This window comes from Mustela lutreola, chromosome 16 (genome assembly GCF_030435805.1).
Source record: "Mustela lutreola isolate mMusLut2 chromosome 16, mMusLut2.pri, whole genome shotgun sequence".
NCBI lineage: Eukaryota > Metazoa > Chordata > Mammalia > Carnivora > Mustelidae > Mustela > Mustela lutreola.
This window is the reverse complement of record NC_081305.1, coordinates 11,358,889-11,379,512: the sequence shown is the minus strand read 5'-3', so window position 1 is coordinate 11,379,512 and position 20,624 is coordinate 11,358,889. Positions and strand designations below refer to the sequence as shown.

General features: G+C 45.8%; 1 protein-coding gene across 10 annotated transcripts in view; it reads right to left on the bottom strand.

The window, feature by feature from the left end:
• ADAT1 (adenosine deaminase tRNA specific 1) overlaps window positions 1–20,624 on the bottom strand; it is a 46,793-nt gene that overhangs the window by 7,341 nt on the left and 18,828 nt on the right. For 6 of the 10 annotated variants that reach the window (XR_009348909.1, XR_009348911.1, XR_009348914.1 and 3 more), the window contains 2 exons: window positions 18,208–19,067; window positions 10,252–11,326 (listed from right to left, as the gene is read on the bottom strand). Coding sequence is in view for 2 of the 10 variants with exons in the window: in XM_059153329.1 (XP_059009312.1) it covers window positions 18,935–19,067 (133 nt within the window). In the remaining 8 variants the exon portion in view is untranslated. Of the gene's footprint in view, window positions 1–10,251; window positions 11,327–15,019; window positions 19,177–20,624 lie in introns of those variants that run through there. The other 4 variants (XR_009348912.1, XR_009348913.1, XM_059153329.1 and 1 more) reach the window with 3 other exon arrangements.

Sequence of the window (20,624 nt, the reverse complement as noted above, 5' to 3'; positions counted from 1 at the left end):
TTCTGTTTCACAACTACAAACCCACAAATGCAACTGAACAGAAATAGTAGGGGAAGAGGAAAATAAAGCAAGGGTCACCAAAGCCAGCTGTTTTTCTTTCTTTTAAAAAGTAATTTTTAGGGGTGTCTGGCTGGCTTAGTTCAGAAAGCATGTGACTCTTGATCACTGGGTCGTTGAGTCTGAGCCCCATGTTGGGCATAGAGATTTACTTAAAAATTTTTTAATTAAAAGATAAATTTTTATAGTTTTTATCAAGCTCTCATTGGATAGCAGATGATTTATAAATATTATTAAGATTAGTTTTCAAAAGGTACTCATGAGATATAGGTAATGTAATTCTCATAGCTATACCGCTACCAAGTGACAGCGGAGACACCAGACTTGAGATTTAAGAGGAAAGACAGTTGGCCAGGTGAAATCATGTCATGGTGTTTGTTTTTTCTGTTTACACTGCTGGACAGTGAGGCATAAACAGGAATAAAAACATTAGCTCATCCTCCAGAAGCTTACAGTATGGGGGTAAACCTACACATATATAATTAAAAAAGTGATACTAGAAAGTATTCTTGGGTCAGAGGAGGGAGCAGCTGTTATCTATAAAACAAGCTACTGAGGAAAGCAGCCTTATTTGTAATACCAATAAAAATGGATTTGTCCATCTTGCCTTTAGGATGTAGCATCTGAATGAAGGTTTGAAAAGTTAAAAAAAAAAAAAAAAAGTAGCATCTAGTTTCCCCTAATTCCAGTCCTTAAAAGACAGTAGCAAAGTTTTACAGATGAATTTTATCAAACTATATAAGGATACCTTAACCCATTCTTAAATTTTCAGAGATTAGAAAATGAATGATCACAAATTGATTTTGACACTGAAATCCAAATGCCAAAACTTCATAAGAGAAAAATTACAGATTGATCTCATGTATCACCACAGAAAAATCCTAAATAAAATACTAGTAAATAAAATTTGGGGGGTGCCTGGGTGGCTCAGTGGGTTAGGCCGCTGCCTTCGGCTTGGGTCGTGATCTCAGGGTCCTGGGATCGAGTCCCGCATGGGGCTCTCTGCTCAGCGGGGAGCCTGCTTCCTCCTCTCTCTCTCTGCCTGCCTCTCTGCCTACTTGTGATCTCTGTCAAATAAATAAATAAATAATCTTAAAAAAAATAAATAAATGAAATAAAAATTTGCAGTGTGCTAGAACAGTTATGACCGGGGCGGCTGGGTGGCTTAGTCAGTTAAGCTGGGTCATGATCCCAGAGTCCTGGACCTGAGCGCTGCTTTGGGCTTCCTGCTCAGTGGGAAGTCGGCTTCTCCCTCTGACCTTCCCTCCTGCTGTGCTCTCTCACTTACTTACTCACTGTCTCTTAAATAAACAAAACAATCATGACCAGGTAGAATTGAGCTCAAGAATGGGTAGTATATCACCAAAGGCAAGGGAAGGAAGAGCAAAAATGAACTATTGGGACTTTATCAAGCTAAAAAGCTTTTGCACAGCAAAGGAAACAGTTAACAAAACCAAAGAACACCAACGGAATGGGAGAAGATTTTTTTTTTTTAAGATTTTGTCTATTTATTTGACAGAGATCACAGGTAGGCAGAGAGGCAGGCAGAGAGTGAGAGGGGGAAGCAGGCTTACCTCTGAGCAGGGAGCCCGATGCGGGGCTTGATCCCAGGACCCTGGGATCATGACCTGAGCCAAAGGCAGAGGCCTCAACCCACTGAGCCACCCAGGCGCCCCTGGGAGAAGATACTTGTACATGACAGGGCTACTATCCAAAAATCCACAAAGAACTTCTCAAACTCAACACCCAAAGAACAAATAATCCAATCAGGAAATGGGCAGAGGACATGAACAGACATTTCTCTAAATAAGATGTCCAAATGGCCAACAGACACGTGAAAAAGTGCTCAATATCATTCAGCATCAGGGAAATACAAATCAAAACCACACTGAGCTACCACCTCACACCAGTCAGAATGGCTAAAAGTAACCAGTCAGGAAATGACAGGTGTTGGCAAGGATGCAGAGAAAGGGGAAACCTCTTACACTTACACTGTTACCCTCTTACCCTCTTGCATACACTGGGAATGCAACCTGGCACAGCCACTCTGGAAAACAGCATGGAGGTTCCTCAAAAAGTTGAAAATAGAGCTACCCTACGACCCAGCAATCACACTACTGGGTATTTACCCTAAAGATACAAATGTAGTGATCCGAAGGGGCACGTGTACCCGAATGTTTATAGCAGCAACGTCCACAATAGCCAAACTATGGAACAAGCCCAGATGTCTATCAACACACGGATGGATAAAGATGTGGTAGGGGCTCCTGGGTGGCTCAGTGGGTTAAAGCCTCTGCCTTCGGCTCAGGTCATGATCTCAGGGTCCTGGGATGGAGCCCCGCATCGGGCTCTCTGCTCAGCAGGGAGCCTGCCTCCACCTCCCCACCCTGCTCTCCCTGCCTCTCTGCCTACTTGTGATCTCTGTCAAATAAATAAATAAAATCTTAAAAAAAAAAAAAAAAAGTCTACCAGGGCTTCTACTCACCGTGTCCCGGCATAAAGCCAGCTAATACAGTAAGAGAGGAAAAGTAGATGAGAGGCATAAAAATGAGACAGGACGACTCAAGTGTTCTTATATGTAGACAGTAATTGTCTATACAGAAAAATCCAAGAGAATCTGTAAAACTTCAAACAAATAAAGTTCAGCACGGTTGCTGGGTACCAGAGGAGTTACACATGTGGATGTTGTTTCTACATATCATCTGTAACCAATTAGGGAATAAAATAGGCAAAAAGATCTCCTCAGTTAGAGCAAACATCTATAAGTGGATAGGAATAAATTTCATACGATATTTTATTTTATTCTCCTTCATGGAGAAAATGACAAAACATTATTGAAGGACACGAAAGAAGACCTAAATGAAAGGAGATACACTAATATTCCCAATATCTGAGGATGAGGACACCCAGTATTGTAAAGCTGCATATTGCTGTAGATTAATCTATAACGCAATTCCAATAAAAATACCAGCCAGTTGTGTTTTGTTTTGTGGAATCTGACAACTGATGCTAAACCCATCTAGAAGAGCAAAAGGCCAAGAATAACCAAGAAGTGTTAAGAAAAACAAGCTGGGGAGACTTATCTTAGCAGTAGTTAACTAATTAGACTGTACCATATGGCACAGAGATAGACAAATAAACCGGGAAACACAACAGAAGCCCAGAGACAGACGAATGTTTAAAATATAATAGTGACAGCATGAAAAGCAAAAGGGAAAGGATGGACTGGTTAATCTCGGATTCTTTTTTTTTTTTTTTTTAAAGATTTTATTTATTTATTTGACAGACAAGAGATCACAAGTAGGCAGAGGCAGGCAGAGAGAGGAGGAAGCAGGCTCCCTGCTGAGCAGAGAGCCCGATGTTGGGGCTCGATCCCAGGACCCTGGGATCATGACCTGAGCTGAAGGCAGAGGCTTTAACCCACTGAGCCACCCAGGCGCCCCTTAATCTCAGATTCTGTCATTGGCTATATATATGGAAAAAATAGATCCTGGGTCATCGGGCTCAGTCGGGAGAGTGTGCGACTTGATCAAGCTTATGGGTTCAAGGTCCATGTTGGGTATAGTAAATATTTACTTAAATATTTTTTTAAAATAGATCCTCATATTTCACCAAGATGACTTAAAGATTTAAGTGTGGAAAAGCAAAACTTTTTTTTAAATATCTAGAAAAGAAATTTAGAATATCTGTGACTTTGGGATAGGCAAGGAGTTCTTAGACAAGAGAAAAAATACAATAGGGGTGCCTGGGTGGCTCAGTCTATTAAGTGTCTGCTTTCGGCTCAGGTCATGATCCCAGAGTCTGGGATTAAGCCCCATGTCCTGCTCACTGCTCAGAGGGGAGTCGTCTTCTCTCTGTCCCTCTGCCCCTCCTCTCCCGCCACTCATACCCTCTCTTTCGCTTGCTCTCTCTTTCAAATAAATCTTAAAAAAAAATACAATAAAGTAAAAAACTGAAACATTTAAGCTAATTACATTTACATTTCTTAATTAAAAAAATGAAAATTTTGCATAAGGAAAAAGGTACTATAACAGAATAGGAGCTACAGATTAGGTGAACACATTGGCAACAGATACACACTTTTTAAAAGTATTTATTGGGGCATCTGGGTGTCTCAGTCGGTAGGCGTCTGCCTTCGGCTCAGGTCATGGTCCTGGGGTCCCGGGATCCAGCCCCACATCGGGCTCCTCACACGGTGGGAGGCCTGCTTCTCCCTCTCCCACTCCCCCTGTTTGTGTTCCCTCTCTTGCTGTGTCTCTCTCTGTCAAATAAATAAAATCTTTTAGGGAAAGATATTTTCCTAAATTTTTAGGAAAAGATTTTATTTATTTGACGCAGAGAGAGAGAGAGAACATGGCAGCGGGGGCGTGATCAGAGGGAGAACCAGACTCCCTGCTCTTGATCCTAGGACTCCAGGATCATGTCCTGTGCTGAAGGCAGACACTTAACCGAATGAGCCACCCCGGCACCCGCAACAGATATAAATTTAAAAAAGAATTCATATCCAGAATAAAGAACTCTCTTTAGAATTTCTCCAATTAGTAAGGTATAACAGCCCAACAGAACGAGAACAACAGAAAATCCTTACTGTTACTTAGGGCCACTGTATACGTTGCACACTGCACCAACTCTAGAGTGTGTTTTCAGACTACAATGTGAACAGTGCCCCCTAGAGTTGTGCAGTGCACAAGCTCTACACTGAAGGATACACTCTTATACTATATGGCTGGTGGCCCCGTGAAAGTGCAAAGGAAAGTAAACTGGGGGATACCATTTCACACTTGTCAAATTGGCCAAATTAAGTTGTAACATTTAAAAATGGTAGGGAAGGGGCGCCTGGGTGGCTCAGTGGGTTAAGCCTCTGCCTTTGGCTCAGGTCATGATCTCAGGGTCCTGGGATGGAGCCCCACATCGGGCTCTCTGCTCAGCAGGGAGCCTGCTTCCTCCTCTCTCTCTCTCTGCCTACTTGTGATCTCTGTATATCAAACGAATAAATAAAATCTTTTATAAAAAATAAAAATGGTAGGAAAGGGGCACCTGGGTGGCTCAGCTGGTTAAGGGTCCGGCTCTTGATCTCAGGTCAGGTCTTGATCTCTAAGTCGTGAGTTTTTTTTTTTTAATTAATCTTTTAAAAGATTATTTATTTATTTTTTTTGACAGACAGAGATCACAATTAGGCAGAGAGGCAGGCAGAGAGAAAGAGGAAGGGAGAGAGGAAGGGAAGCAGGCTCCCCGCTGAGCAGAGAGCCTGATGCAGGGCTCGATCCCAGGACCCGGGATGATGATCTGAGCGGAAGGCAGAGGCTTTAACCCACTGAGCCACCCAGGCGCCCCTGGGTCATGAGTTTAAGCCCCATGGTGGGCTCCAGGCTTGGTGGGGCGCTTTGGTGGGCACCTCAGTGGGTTAAAGCCTCTGCCTTTGGCTCAGGTCATGATCCCAGGATCCTGGGATTGAGCGCCGCATTGAGCTCTCTGCTCAGTGGGGAGCCTGTTTCCCCCCTCTCTCTGCCTACTTGTGATATCTGCCTGTCAAATGAATGAATAAAATCTTAAAAAAAAATGGTAGGGAAGATGTGAAATATGTGGAATTCTTATCAAGTGCTTCTGTGGGTGTAAACTGGTAGCATCACATTGGCAAGCAATTTCACAATATCAGATAAAATTTAAAAATACAGATAACCCATGACCTAGCAAATTCCACGTCTAGGTATATACCCTAGAAATATCCCCACCCATGTACAAGAGACATGTCCAAGAATGATCACTGCAACCTTGTTTGCCTGAGCAAAATATCAGAAGCCAGCTAAATGTTCACCAACTGGAGAATGGAGGGGTGATATGCCGTCTATTCATACAAAGGAATACTATACAGCAGGTAAAATGAATGCACGGGAGCTATGGATGGTAAAAGAAATGAATCTCCAAAATGGTGCTGAGGAAGAAAAAAAGCAAGATGCAGAAATTTATTCAGCATATCATTTAAAATTTAAAAACATGCAGGGCTCCTGGCTGGCTCAGTCAGTGGAGTGTGTGACTTCTGATCTCGTAATCATGAGTTCGAACCCCGTGTTGGGTATAGTTTACTTAAAAAAATAAATCTTTAAAAAAAATGTAAAAACATGCAAAATAATAGTATGCATTGCTTCAGGATACAAACTTAGGTCAGAAAGTATAAACTGTACAGTTGAGGGTGGTGGCTACCTAACGGAGGTAGGGACAGTATTGGGGAGGCTGGGGGGGCAGGTGTTGGTAAAAGTGGGGTTCCAAATACAACCCCTAGTTAGACCTGTTTCATTTCTCCAGAAAATAAAAACATGAAGCAAAGCAGTAAATGTTTACTGTCAATTGTGTGGCGGGTGTTCTTTTTATTGTTACGTGTGAAATATTTCCCAACTTTTTGTTTCTAAGTTACATCAGCAAGAACAGAGACTGGCCCTTCTTGAGGAAGAACACACAGTGCCTCCGTTTCTCACTTCCCCTTCCCTTAGTCCTTAGCCCGGGAGAGGCTGGCTTCCCCAACGCTTGCTGGGGATGCCAGAAATAACCTTGTCCCTCGGTGGGGAAGGAGGCGGGGAAGGAGGTTCTCAGTTCCTACCTTCTCTGTCTCTTTTTATATAGTCTACCCTTTAGGTTATGCCCGCCACACCCTCCCCCAGCTTGAAGCTCCTGTCTTTTCCCTCTGGCCTCCTGATCACACTCTTTCTCTGCTTCTCCACTGGTTCCCGAGCCCTCCATGGCCTCCAGGGCTCCGTCCACACCCCCTTTCTCTTATCATTCCACCCACATTCCGTCTGGATGCTTTTACCCTAACTCATGTTCCTCAAGGACTTCCTGAAAATAGATGACCCGCAAATCTCTATGTGCAGCCCATCTCTCCTGAGCCCCAAGCAGCCCCTGCAAATGCCCACTCCCAGTCCTTATCCCAAGATAGTGCAGAAATCCTAAACTCTCAGACTGAGCCCGTCGTCCCCGGCCTGCAGCTCCTCTCCCGGGGGCCCCTTTGCTGACGCACGGCGCCGCATTCTGTCCTGCCCCCCAGCAGGGACCTTGGAGCCTTCGCATTACTCCCTCCCTCATCCCCTACCTGCCACTAGCTGAGCAGCCTCGCCGATCCCCTTCCTATGGCTCCTAACACCAGCATTGTCTGGGCCTCCTCACTTCTCCTTGAAAATAAAAACATGTCCAGTGACCCCCAAGCTCTGATATTCCCACCAGCATCCCTGCCCCTGCCGTTCCAACCTCCCTGCCACAGAGGAGAGTGATCCTTCTAAAATCCATCTTTCTTCCCAGTACCCTTTTCTCATAATCGCTGGATGGCGGAGTTGTCAGGAGAAAACCTTTCTCCTTCGCAGGATGGACAAAGTCCTCCCTGACCTGCCCAAGTTCCTCTCCGGCCCTCATACTCTACCAGCACAGCCGTGGCCTGCTCTTTTCTCTGGCCTGTGTATATGGTGATTTGGCCCCAAATATCCTCACGAAACCGACCCACACACACCACCATTTCTCTTGGCTTGCTAACCCCAGATCCTTCCTTCTGCCTTTGCCTCTGCCCAAGTGAACCTGGGCTCATGAGATCTTCCTGCGCCTACCCCCGCCAGGTAGGGTGTTCGACCTCGATCACAGCCACCCTCACACTGCGCTGTGGCCACTGTGAGGGGACTTGCACCTCAGGTCCACAGCAAAATGCCTGACATAGCGATGGTGTTCAGAAGGCATCTGACTTACGTGTGAGTCACGTACGAGCTGAAATACCAAGGTTGGGGTTCGCTGTGTGCGAGGCAGGCAGGCCTCCCCATACCCGTGTTATCCGTGGTCTCAGCTCATCCCTGCGACCCTCCTGCTAGCGGGAGTTGTGCCCTCATTTGGAAGGCGAGCGCGGACCCTCTACACACGCCTATCTGGGATCACACCGGCGGTGCCACCTGAGCCGCAGTTCCGCCTCAGGTCGATGGCCCCAAAGCATCCTTGTTCTGCTAGACCAAAAGATCCACACTGAAGGTCCGTGTCTCTGCGTGGCCCCCAGACAGGTAACAGCCCCACTTTCCTGCTTCTCCCCCCAGAATTTTTTTTTTTTTTAAGATTTTATTTATTTGACAGAGATCACAAGTAGGCAGAGAGGCAGGCCGAGAGAGAGAGAGGAGGAAGCAGGCTCCCTGCTGAGCAGAGAGCCCGATGCGGGGCTCGATCCGAGGACTCCGGGATCACGACCTGAGCCGAAGGCAGAGGCTTCAACCCACTGAGCCACCCAGGCGCCCCTCCCCGCAGAATTCTTAACATCTGACGACAATCAGCTGGAACAAAATAATGGCTCCTCGTTGGACAAGGACTACACTTCTCAGTTCACTCCGCCTGCTTTGAGCTTCCGACCCCTAGAAGTGCTTGGGTTTGCAACCCCCTGCGCCACAGTTTGGGAACATTTCTGTTTAGGAACAGAATTCCTCCAAAGTGGATGCAAGCAAAATACTAACCCATGTGGCCCTTCATCTTTTGTGAAGGAGCCAAGGGGTGGGCGGCCCTGTCTGGTCCGCCTGTGGCAGCACAGCTGAGGGGGCGCGGTCGTCCGGGCCTGGTGGAGACTGTGCTGCCACTCTATCGCCCGGAGCCTTGTTTCTCCCGCCGCCCCCTGGTTTCTCGGCTCGGCAGTATGGACGGGCTAGGACAGAAGGGTGTCCACAACAGCAATGGATCAACGAAGACCAAAAAGTATGGCGTGAAAATATCAGCTGAGGGGGGGGAGGGGGGTGGGGTTATGGACATTGGGGAGGGTATGTGCTATGGTGAATGCTGTGAAGTGTGTAAACCTGGTGATTCACATACCTGTACCCCGGGGGATAAAAATATATGTTTATAAAAAATAAAAAATTATTAAAAAAAAAATATATATATATATCAGCTGAGGGGCGCCTGGCTGGCTCAGCCGGTGAAGCTTGGGCTTCTTTATCTCTGCGTCCTGAGTTCAAGCCCCATGTTGGTCTTAGAGATTACTTAAGATTAAAAAAAAAATAGGGCACCTGGGTGGCTCAGTGGGTTAAGCTGCTGCCTTCAGCTCAGGTCATGATCTCGGGGTCCTGGGATCGAGTCCCGCATCGGGCTCTCTGCTCAGCAGGGAGCCTGCTTCCCCCTCTCACTCTGCCTGCCTCTCTGCCTACTTGTGATCTCTCTCTGTCAAATAAATAAATAAAATCTTTAAAAAAAAAAAAAAAAAAAAAAAAAAAGATTAAAAAAAAAATATATATATATATATTATATATATATATATAATATATATATGGAAAAGGAAATACCAGTTGGAAAAGTACTGACTGAAGGTCAAAAGAGCCCATAATCATCGCAATAAAAAAGGAACTGGGTGAAATCTTGGTGGCGATGGGGGAATATACCTCGAGAAGAGCCTTCTCTATTGGAAGAATCTAATTCAACCAAGACAGGGTGAATTGGATTGAGTGTGCACTTATTGTTGAGCAAGGCTTGGGGGGCCCATAGCAGAACTTCTCCGCGATCTCCTGAGGTTGCACAGAAAGGTCTTATTGTTGGGAATGGGCTCTGTTATCCTGCTCTGTTGACAGGTTGGTCTCACCAGGAAGGGGCCCACCGTACCTCTCCCTGTGGAGACACTGCTGGGTTTCAATGCGCTTTTCATTCTCCTGGCTGCTGAGCAAACAGCCATCATTGTTTCCATTGTGAGCTCTTCTCCTCTTGGAGCCCAGCCTAAGTTCAGGGAACATGTGCTTGAGCCCAGCATTTGGCAGCCTGTGTCCCCACTTGGAGTGAATCTCTGTCTTTCCCTTTTTCCTATTAAGACACTTCGCTGAATTTGGAGATTGAAATGAAGTGCTGAACACGCTTAGTGCTAAAAGCAGGTTCCTACCCCCTGCTGGCTTATTTGTATAAGGGGCAAAAAAACCACACCCAAATTCAGAACCCGAGTGACTAGGCGAAGACAAGAATTATTTCCATCTCTCTCTTGTCACCAACATGACTGAGGCCATATGTATCTCAAAGTGTCAATGGACTCAGATTCCTGGAGAAAATTTCTCTTTGCATTATTGACCCAATTAAGAATTTATGAGAAATCCTACCTCACAGTTGAAAAAAACACCAAGCATCCTAATTGCTGGGACCTCATTTTGTACAACCAGGTGATAGACTGGAAGTCAGATTAAATACTTCCCCCACATCCACACAGATACGAAATAATAGGACTAGGGTTTATTTGTTTCTACATGTTTAAGTTGAGGTATAATGGCGTAGAATAAAATGCACAGATCTTCAGGGCAGAGTTTAATAAATTTTGACAAATGTTTACACCCATGTAATCAACACTTCTATCAAAATTTCCATAATCCTAGGAAGTCGCCTTAGGCCTTTTTCCACTCAATGTCCATCCTGCTTCTTCCCCCACCAGGCAACAACCATTCTTTGATTCCTATCCCTGTTGGTTAGTTTTGGGGTTTTAAGAACTAAAAACTGAACGCATGCAACCTTGCCTGCAGCCGGGGAGTCTGTCTCTGCAGATTTTCCTCCCCTTTTTGGACCACAAGTATTACTTAAGATTTGTTTTGGATCCATCTGGACAGCCTTCCAGGAAGTCCGTCTTAACCGCAGTACAGACACATTTAGGTTTAAAGGGATTCACGTTTTATGAGAGATGAAGGCCAACGTGATTCTTCAGCATGTGGTACAAAAAGAATGCTTCTTTCTGGAAAGTCAAGTTTCTTTCAACATATCTGCTTTCTGGACTCTTTCCGTGTCCCACCTCAGCTAACCTTCAGGATACTGGCTTTGTATCTGTGAGAACTGGCCGAGCCCTTGTGAGCGAGCACACGTCCGCCATCTTTCAATGGAGAAGCCACTTCCTAGTCCTGGTCACCTTCCTGCTGTGCGGGGCCTCCTCCTCCCAGCTCATCTGGCCTCTCCACATAGCATCCCAAGAGGACAGGGCTGGTTGAAAATCTAATGCTGTCCCCAGCCACTTAACTAGCCTGCAAGGAAACTGGGTTTTAGAAACTGGAAAAGTTGGGTGAAGGTTTGCTCAGAACACTGCTTCCAGGCCAACAAATGCAGCCGAGGCCCAGGTGCAGGAGGCTCTCCACCAGCCACAGACACGACCCAGTCCGATGGGGCCTGCTTCCCTTCCAAGCCGAGCGCTGCAGCCAGGGCGGCTCATTTTCTCCGTAGTAGCTTCGTTTCCCCAGACGGTGAGCTAATGCTTGGCACCGGCAACTCCATAAAATGAGGCAGTTAGGCCCGTGCTTTTAGGCAGAAATGACTGCATGGAATATATGCACACAATTATTTCAATCAAGCCACATGTTAAAAATTCTAAAGAAAAAGAATAAAAATGAGGCACACATAGATGTAACATTAGAATCCACTTGCGAACCCAGAACAAAGCAGCAATGCTGGAGGCGTTCAGGCCCCTCTGGAGCCAAACTCCGTAAGACGGTTTGTTAGATGAGTCTGCGGAATTACAAGCAGAGGTGCCGAAAATAGCTTGGAAAGTCTCTCTTCCCTACACAATGTCACTTTTGAGTATTTCCTGGGGTTTTTGAGACTTTTTTTTTTTCCATTTTGTAAATTTCTAAAACAGGCATGCTATTAACATTGTTCAAAATTCAAAAATAACAAAATACAAGGGGTCTTCGGTGAGAAGTCTCCCTCTGCCTCCTGGGTAGGGAGGCATTCCCTTACCCCTTCCCTGGGGCCCCGCGTTTAGTGGTTAAGTGGCTTCTTGTATTGAGTCAGAGATAGTCTGGCATATACAAGTAAAACACAGATATAAATTTCTCACTCTTCTTTTTTATAGAAATGGAATTTACTAATGCTATCCTGTATTTTGCTTTTCTTTTTTCTTTGCACTCACTGTATTTAGAAACAGAACCTTGAAGATGGATTTCAATAAAGAAAAACTGTATGTTCATTTACCCATTCACCCAGCAAATCCTACTTCTAAAAATGGATCCAAAGACACCCTGGCAAAAATACAGAATACTGTATGGAGGCTCGTAACAGAGCATTTCGAAAAGCAAGAAAACCACCAATTACTAATAAACACTGCTGGTCAGTGCTGGACCAAGGGACAAACGGGAGGGAGAGGACGGTCGACCTATCTGAATGTACCTTGCTTTTACCCCTGATTTTTTTTTACTGGTTTTAACTCTGGAATCATATAAATATTTTACATAATTTTTTGAAAAGCCATTCCCCCCCTTCCCCCAAAATAGAAAAGCAAAATGAAACAAAGTTAACTGTGTATAGATTTGGAAGAGGAGCGATTTCAAGTGACTTTATTTTTAAAGATTTTTTTTTGTTTTTAAGATTTTATTTATTTATTTGGCAGAGAGAGATCACAACTAGGCAGAGAGGCAGGCAGAGAGAGAGGAGGAAGCAGGCTCCCTGCCGAGCAGAGAGCCCGATGCGGGGCTCGATCCCAGGACCCTGGGATCATGACCTGAGCTGAAAGCAGAGGCTTTAACCCACTGAGCCACCCAGGTGCCCCTAAAGGTTTTATTTATTTGAGACAGAGAGAGAGACAGACAGCATAAGCAGGGGAGGGGCAGAGGCAGAGGGAGAAGCAGACTCCCACCCAGCAGAAGCTCCATCCCAGGACCCCAAGATCATGGCCCGAGCTGAAGGCAGATGATTAACTGACTGAGCCACCAGGCGCCCCTCAAGTGACTTTAAAACACAATCCCTAGATGAGGGTTTCTCACCTTCAGCACTACTGACATCTTGGGCCAGATCATTCTTTGTGATGGGGTGTGGCCCCGCGCAAGCCCCACAGCAGCGGCACTTGAAGCAAAACTTTGGCTGTACGGTCACGCGTCACTGCTGGGGGAATTAAGTGCCCTGTGTGCAAGTCCACTGGGAGAGTTTGCGAATGTAGGAGAGGCGCGCTGGGCCACAGGCGCCCTTCCATCTGATGGAGAAGTACCAGGGTTGGTCCGGAGGCAGAGGGAGCGAGGACATGTGAGCACGAGGTGTTATGATAAGGGCCAAGGGAGGGATGGGGCAGCTAAGCAGACTGCGGATTGGCTAGTGTGATTCATTTCAGTGGCACCTGAGGCACAAGGGCTGTCCCTGGTTTTCCGGTACCTGGAGCCGGGGTGACGAGTGCAGGCGGCCAGTATGAGAGCCCCATGCAGCAGGTGGCTGGGCTGAGAGCTTTGCAGTGCGTGGCCGGAATCTTTTACTCTCGCTGGGAGTTGGCTAGACTCCTGGAGGCAGTCTCGTCAGGGTAAGCGAGGCCCCAGAAGTCAAAGCGTCAGACGCACATGGTTAATACAGCGAAGACGACTGGAACCTTGCACCTGTTTTCTGCTGGACTGAGCCAGGCTGCCTTTTCTCTTTGCTGATTTTAATCTGTGCCCTTTCACTGACATAAATGGTAACTTGGACAGCCTTGGTGTGTTCTGTGAGTCTGTCCAGTGGCTCCTCAAACCTGAGGGTGGTCTTGGGGATCCCTGACCCAGCTGCCAAAACCTTTAGGTAAAAAGATGATAGGGAACTTCACGGTGGGAGAGATAAGGCTGACACCACTGAACCCACTGCTCGGTCACCGAACGTGGGGCAACCAGATGTTCCTCTTCACATTGTGCAACAGATGTATGCAGAGCAAGTGCATGGGGGTTGGGGGGTGCACTATTCTATTTTTGTGTCCATTTAAAATTTTCTCAACATGTTTTAAAAGGAATTTAAAAATTAGAAGCATCCATAAAAATCCTAGAGAAGAACACAGGCAGCAACCTCTATGACCTCAGCCGCAACACCTTCTTGCTAGGCACGTCTCTAAAGGCAAGGGAAACAAAGGCAAACAGAAACTACTGGGACTTCATCAAGACAAAAAGCTTTTGCACAGCAAAGGAAACAGTCGACAAAACCAAACAACAACCAACAGGATGGGAGAAGATACTTCCAAAGGTCTTATCAGATAAAGGGCTAGTACCCAAAATATATAAAGAACTTATGAAGCTCAACACCCAAAGAACAAATAATCCAATCAAGAAATGGGCAGAGGGGGTGCCTGGGTGGTTCAGTGGTTTAAAGCCTCTGCCTTTGGCTCAGGTCATGATCTCAGCGTCCTGGGATTGAGCCCTGCATCGGGCTCTCTGCTGAACAGGGAGCCTGCTTCCTCCTCCTCTTCCTCTTCCTCCTCTCTCTCTTTCTCTGCCTGCCTCTCTGCCTATTTGTGATCTCTGTCTGCCAAATAAATAAATAAAATCTTGAAAAAAAAAATGGGCAGAGGACATGAACAGACATTTCTGCAAAGAAGACATCCAGATGGCCAACTGAGACATGAAAAAGTGCTCCACATCACTTGGCATCAGGGAAATACAAATCAAAACCTCAACGAGATACCACCTCACACCAGTTGGAATGGCTAAAATTAACCAGTCAGGAAATGACAGGTGTTGGCGAGGATGCGGAGAAAGGGGGACCCTCCTACACTGTTGGTGGGAACGCACGCTGTTGCAGCCACTCTGGAAAACAGTATGAAGGTTCCTCAAAAAGTTGAATGTCCTATGACCCAATGACCCAGCAATCGCACTATGGGTTATTTACCCCAAAGATACAAATGTAGTGATCTGAAGGGGCACCTGCAACCCAGTATTTATAGCAGCAGTGTCCGCAACAGGCAAACTATGGGAAGAGCCCAGATGTCCACTGGCAGATGAACAGACAGACAAAGAAGATGTGGTGTATATACACAATGAAATACTACTCGGCCACCAAAAAAATCAAATTTAACCATTTGCAATGATGTAGATGAAACTAGAGAGTATTATGCTGAGTGAAATAGGTCAATCAGAGAAAGACAATTACCGTATGATCTCACTCATATGTAGAATTTCAGAAACAAAACAGAGGATCATGGGGGAAAGGACGGAAAAGTACAAAAAGATGAAATCAGAGAAGGAGACAAACCATGAAACATTATTAATCATAGGAAACAAACTGAAGGTTGCTGGAGGGGAGGGGGTAGGGGGCTGGGGTAACTGGGTGATGGGCATTAAGGAGGGTGTATGATATAATGAGCACTAGGTATACATAAGACTGATGAGGGGTGCCCAGGTGGCTCAGTTGGTTGGGTGTCTGCCTTCAGCTCAGATCATGATCCTGGAAACTCAGGATTAAGCCCCATATTGGGATCCCTACTCAGTGGGGAGCCTGCTTCTCTCTCTGTCACTCATCCTGCTCTTGCTGTCTCCTAAGTAAAAACAATCTTTTTTTTTTTTTTTTTAATTTGACAGACAGCGATCACAAATAGGCAGAGAGGGAGGCAGAGAGAGAGGAGGGGAAGCAGGCTCCCCACTGAGCAGAGAGCCCAGGGCTTGATCCCAGGAGCCCAGGACCATGATCCAAGCCAAAGGCAGAGGCTTTAACCCACTGAGCCACCCAGGGGCCCCATAAATAAAATCTTAAAAAAAAAAAGGATTGAAGAATCACTCAACTCCACTTCTGAAAATAATAAAGTACTATATGTTAATTTAATTTAAATAAAAAATAAAAATAAAAATTAGAAGCAGTTATCAAATATGGGTTAAGAAACCCAAGTTAAAAATACATGATCTAATTAAATGTATGAAATTTAAGAACCTCCCAATATTTCAGAGAGGTGATTTTAAGGCATAGGTGAGATTACAAGGGTTTTAAGAGGTTAAAGTAAAAGGTAGGAAGTTGGATGTCCGAGCATCCCTTTCAGGTCTTGAGAAAACAGGTGGAGCCCAAGATGAAGCTACCTTTTGTCTGAAGCCTTCAGGGCTTCCCCAGTTTCTGCTCTAAAGTCTAAATGTAGGGGTGGTTTTGTATTTAGGGGTTTTCTTGGTACTGATTTGACAAATCTACCATAAAACTTTGGAATAAAAAGACACCACCTCTCTCTCTCTTTTTTTTTTTTTTTTTAAGACACCACCTCCTTATATTCTCATAAAAATCTTTAAAGACCATCTCGTAAGAGAGAGAGAGGCATAATCTTCTGTGGATAAGAGCTCCTTCTAGTTGTTACTTTAACTGCTGTCATAAACATGGGATTTGGGGTCAGGTAAAGAATCTCCCCGATTAAAGCAGCATATGGGAGAGCCTGGTCTTCAGGGTGATGTTTCTGCCTGCTATCTAAAAAGATTTCTTGGGGCACCTGGGTGGCTCAGTCAGTTAAGCATCTGACTCTTGGTTTCAGCTCAGGTCATGATCTCGTGGCTACTGGATCGAGCCCCACATAGGGCTCTGTGCTCAGTGCAGAGCTGACTTCAGGTTCTCTCTCCCCCTCTCTCCTGCTCACTCACTCTCTCAAATAAATAAAATATTTAAAGAATAACTTTAAAAAAAGATTTCTTATGGAAAAAAATTCAAGGATAATTTGTTAGGACAAAAATGTGTTACTTCTGTCATTAAAAAAAATTTAAGAACATATGTTCACATACAAACTAGTACAAGAATGTTCACAGCAGCACTATTCATAACAGCCCCAAAGTGCCAACAACCCTGGTGCCCATCAACTGATGACTGGATAAATAAGATGTGATACATCCATACAACTGAATGTAACTTTTATTCCACAGAAAGGAATATAGTACGGGTCTGTGCTGATTCGTGCTATCACATCACGAATCTTGAAAACATTATGTTCAGTGAGAGAAGCCAGTCACAAAAGACCATGTATTCTGTGATTCCATTTATATGAAATGTTCAGAATAGGCAAATCTTTAGAGACAGAAAGTAGACTGCCGGTGGCCCTAGGGCTGGGGTCGGGGTGGGGTTGAGGGAAAATGGGCAGTGGCTGCAAATGGGCACCCGACTGGGTTGATAAGTGTCCCTTCCCCCAAATTTAGAACAAAAATGTTCTAAAATTGATTGTGGTGATGGCTGTGCAACTTTGTGGATAAACTAAAAGCCACTAAATTATATAGTTTAAATGGGTAAATTGTATGGAATGTAAATTATATTCCAATAAAGCTGTTATTAAAAAAACATTCAGGGGCGCCTGGGTGGCTCAGTGGGTTACTTCTGCCTTCAGCCTAGGTCATGATCTCAGGGTCCTGGGATCGAGACCCACATCGGGCTCTCTGCTCAGCAGGCAGCCTGCTTCTCCCTCTCTCTCTCTGCCTGCCTCTCTGCCTACTTGTGATCTCTGTCAAATAAATAAAATCTTCAAAAAAAAAAAATTCAAAGCTATACAAAAATGGCGGGCACCTGGCTGCCTCAGTCAGTGGAACGCATGACTCTTGATCTTGGGGTTGTGAGTCTGAGCGCCATGTTGGGTGCAGAGTTTACTTAAAAATAAAATCTAAAGGAGGTGGTTGGGGGATTGTGGTAACTGGGGGAGGGGCGTTAAGGAGGCACCTGAGGTAGTGACTGCTGGGTGTTCTAGGCAACTGAGAAATCACTAAATTCTCCCTCTGAAAGCAGTAATACAGGATATGTTAACTAAAATGAATTTATACAAAAAGTTAAAAAATAAAATCTTTTTTTTTTTTTTAAAGATTTTATTTATTTATTTGTCAGAGAGAGAGAGAGCACAGGCAGAGTGGCAGGCAGAGTCAGAGGGAGAGGCAGGCTCCCTGCGGGGCAAGAAGCCCGATGCGGGACTCGATCCCAGGACGCTGGGATCATGACCTGAGCTGAAGGCAGCTGCTTAACCAACTGAGCCACCCAGGCGTCCCAAAAAATAAAATCTTAAAAAAAAAAAAAAAAGGCTGAAGAACTTTGAGAAGGATTTTGAATAATCCAAAGAGGGAGAACTTGCCTTGCCGTCAGTGATGGAAGGTATGGAGAGGCCGAGAGTTAAGTATTACATGTTGGTTGCTAGGTCTGCTGCCGATCTGCTATACAGACTTTTGGCCTTTTATTTTTTTATTTTATTTTTTAAAAAAAGATTTTTTTTTATTTTTTTGACAGACAGAGATCACAAGTAGGCAGAGAGGCAGGCAGAGAGAGAGGCGGAAGCAGGCTCCCTACTTAGCAGAGAGTCTGATGCAGGGCTCGATCCCAGCACCCTGGGATTATGACCTGAGCCGAAGGCAGAGGCTTAACCCACTAGTCACCCAGGCACCCCAGACCTTTGGCCTTTTAGACAGAACTCTTTCAGCTGCAAGCTTCAGAAAACCTACTCAACCAGGCTGAACCAAAATAATACAAATTTAAGTCACATACTTGGGAGTCCAAGGTGAGCAGTGGCATACAGACAAGGTCACGGGAACAGATTTCCTTCTTGACTGCCTTCATTCTCAAGCTGCCCATTGCTGTGTGGTGGCAAAAGTAGCCACAGGCGGTCCCACGACTCTGTGGCCTTTACAGCAGAGAGAGACTCTTCCTGCTAGCTCTCTCACAGTTCCGGGACTGTCGGGCTGGCTCCCACTCTCACAGCCGGGGAGAAAGGTCTGCTTCAACCAAGTGCTGTGGGTAGAGCAGGAAAGGGTAGTTCTCCCAGGAAGAAAGGCTGAGTAGAGAAAACCCGTCCACAACACCAAAGGAAGCACTAAAACTTGCAGATCTGAACATCATCTCAGTCCCATAAACACTTGCCAAATCAAAGCAAGAGCACCCAAAACAGAGCAACCACAGAGTCCTTTTAAAGCATCACGTTCCACGATCTTATTCCATTATTTTAGAGAAGCAATCACACACGAGTCAGCACAGATGCCAAGGTCATCAGCTAGATGCCATTTCAGCAGAGAGAGCGACTTCAATCAAGGATAGACTGTTCCATGTTCCAGAGTTCTGTCTGAAGTGATAGGTCACTCTGGTAGATGGCAGATCTTTTTTTGCCTGACTCGGCCACAAGAAAAGCTCCATCTTGTCTAGCACAAAGGAAAGCAGTGGTCCAGTGTGAAGAGCCGGAAAACTCTGCCACCAACATGCTTGTTGCAGTTTGCCCTTCTTATCTGAACTGGTGATAATCTGGTGGGTTTCGGATCCAGGATCCGAAGGCCTGCTTTCGGAGCGCACTCCAGGCTTCCTGGTAAGCAGACGCGGCCTCCTTGTACTCGTGGTACGTCTCCAGCTTCCGCAGCCTAATGCACACATACCAGCAAACACACGGGTTCTCCATGATCAGCTCAGTGGGGCGGCCAACTGAGCCAGCGGCCGGACAGATTTCTAACCAGAGACCTAGGAACAGACCTAGGAAAGGGAGGATTTTGATACGCTTTCCTACAGCAACTCTCTCTATTGTAAGAAACTCACTAGAAAGCAACATGGATTGAAACAGGTGATAATCAATAATGCTAGTCTTGTTTGGTCCTGGTGGAATCAGACAAATAACTATTTTTTGGCTTACAGTGTTCCGGGAAATGGCTTACTGCAAAGACGTCCCCTTCCCTGTAAGACTCATGGATGTCCCCTAGGCCTACCTACGACAGACGCTCCAAACTCCCAATGTGTCTCAGTGACAAGCTGAACTGTTTGGACCATACACCAAACTGGACATAATTCTTGCTTCTGTGACCAACATTAGTTATGCTTCTGTCCTTCTCCCAGACCCTGAACTCTGACCCACCCTCAGCCTGAGCCAGCAGCAGAATGTGTAGTGAGCCCTTCTTAACAAACTATCCCCCCAGCTCCCCCAACCCCACCGTGAATCGACTGATCTCAAGAAAAGACATTTCCCATTTCCTGTCCACCTGTCCCCTCACACTGACTGCGCCTCCCATGCCCCCTTCCCGCTTCTTTCTAGCCTTGCTCACGGCTCCCCACAAAGGAAGGCTCTTTCCCATCTGCCCTGGAGGCTTACAAACCAAACGACCTCAGAGCCCTCGCTTTGGCACCGGTCCTGCTGCTGCTCTAACGGCCCCTCTTTTACTGCAGTGATCTTTTGGAATCAAGTTTCTCCTGATCTTAGTTCAGAGTTGTTTTCACTGACACATAAAATGTCTGGAACCTGCCCCCTGGTCAGTTTGATTCATTTTTCTAGACAAAAAAACGAGCAAATGGACTGCAGGGCAGCATTACCGACTATAGTGTGCACAGTGGTGACAGCAAGGGGCTGGGAGAAGTTTCTAGCAACGCCTCAGTTTCCCCACTGTATACTGTATGATAAAAAGAGTTTGGCAGGTCTTGTTGTCCGTTGCTGAGACGGAACCTCCCAACCTTCTCAATTTCCCTGGGGGCAGGAACGTCTTTGTTTTTCATGGTGGACCCCTGTGATTACCCGAGCTTACACTAAACGAGGTGACTCCTGGCGGGCCCTAACCGATCAGGGTGGGGCTGCCATGCCAGAAAGACTAACCACAGAGTCCAGTGGGTCATGCTATCGGTCTGATCTCCTGACCAGAGGGGGAGATGGCGAATGAGTTCGGTCACATCACGTGGCCAACGATTTGGTCAGGCTGACAATGAAACCAGCGAAAACTCTGGACACTGAAACTTGGGTCCCCCTTCTGGCTGGTGATACATAGAGATGTGCTGGGGGGTGACCCTTCTTTTAGCTGGTTCTGATTTATATCCTTCACAATACAAAGGAACTGTTCAGTACAGTGCTTTCCTGAATTCATGAGTTGTTCTAGTGAGTCTGCAGGCCGTGGTCAGAAGCCCGAGCGGCTTGTGTCTGATGTTGGAAGTGAGGGGCACCG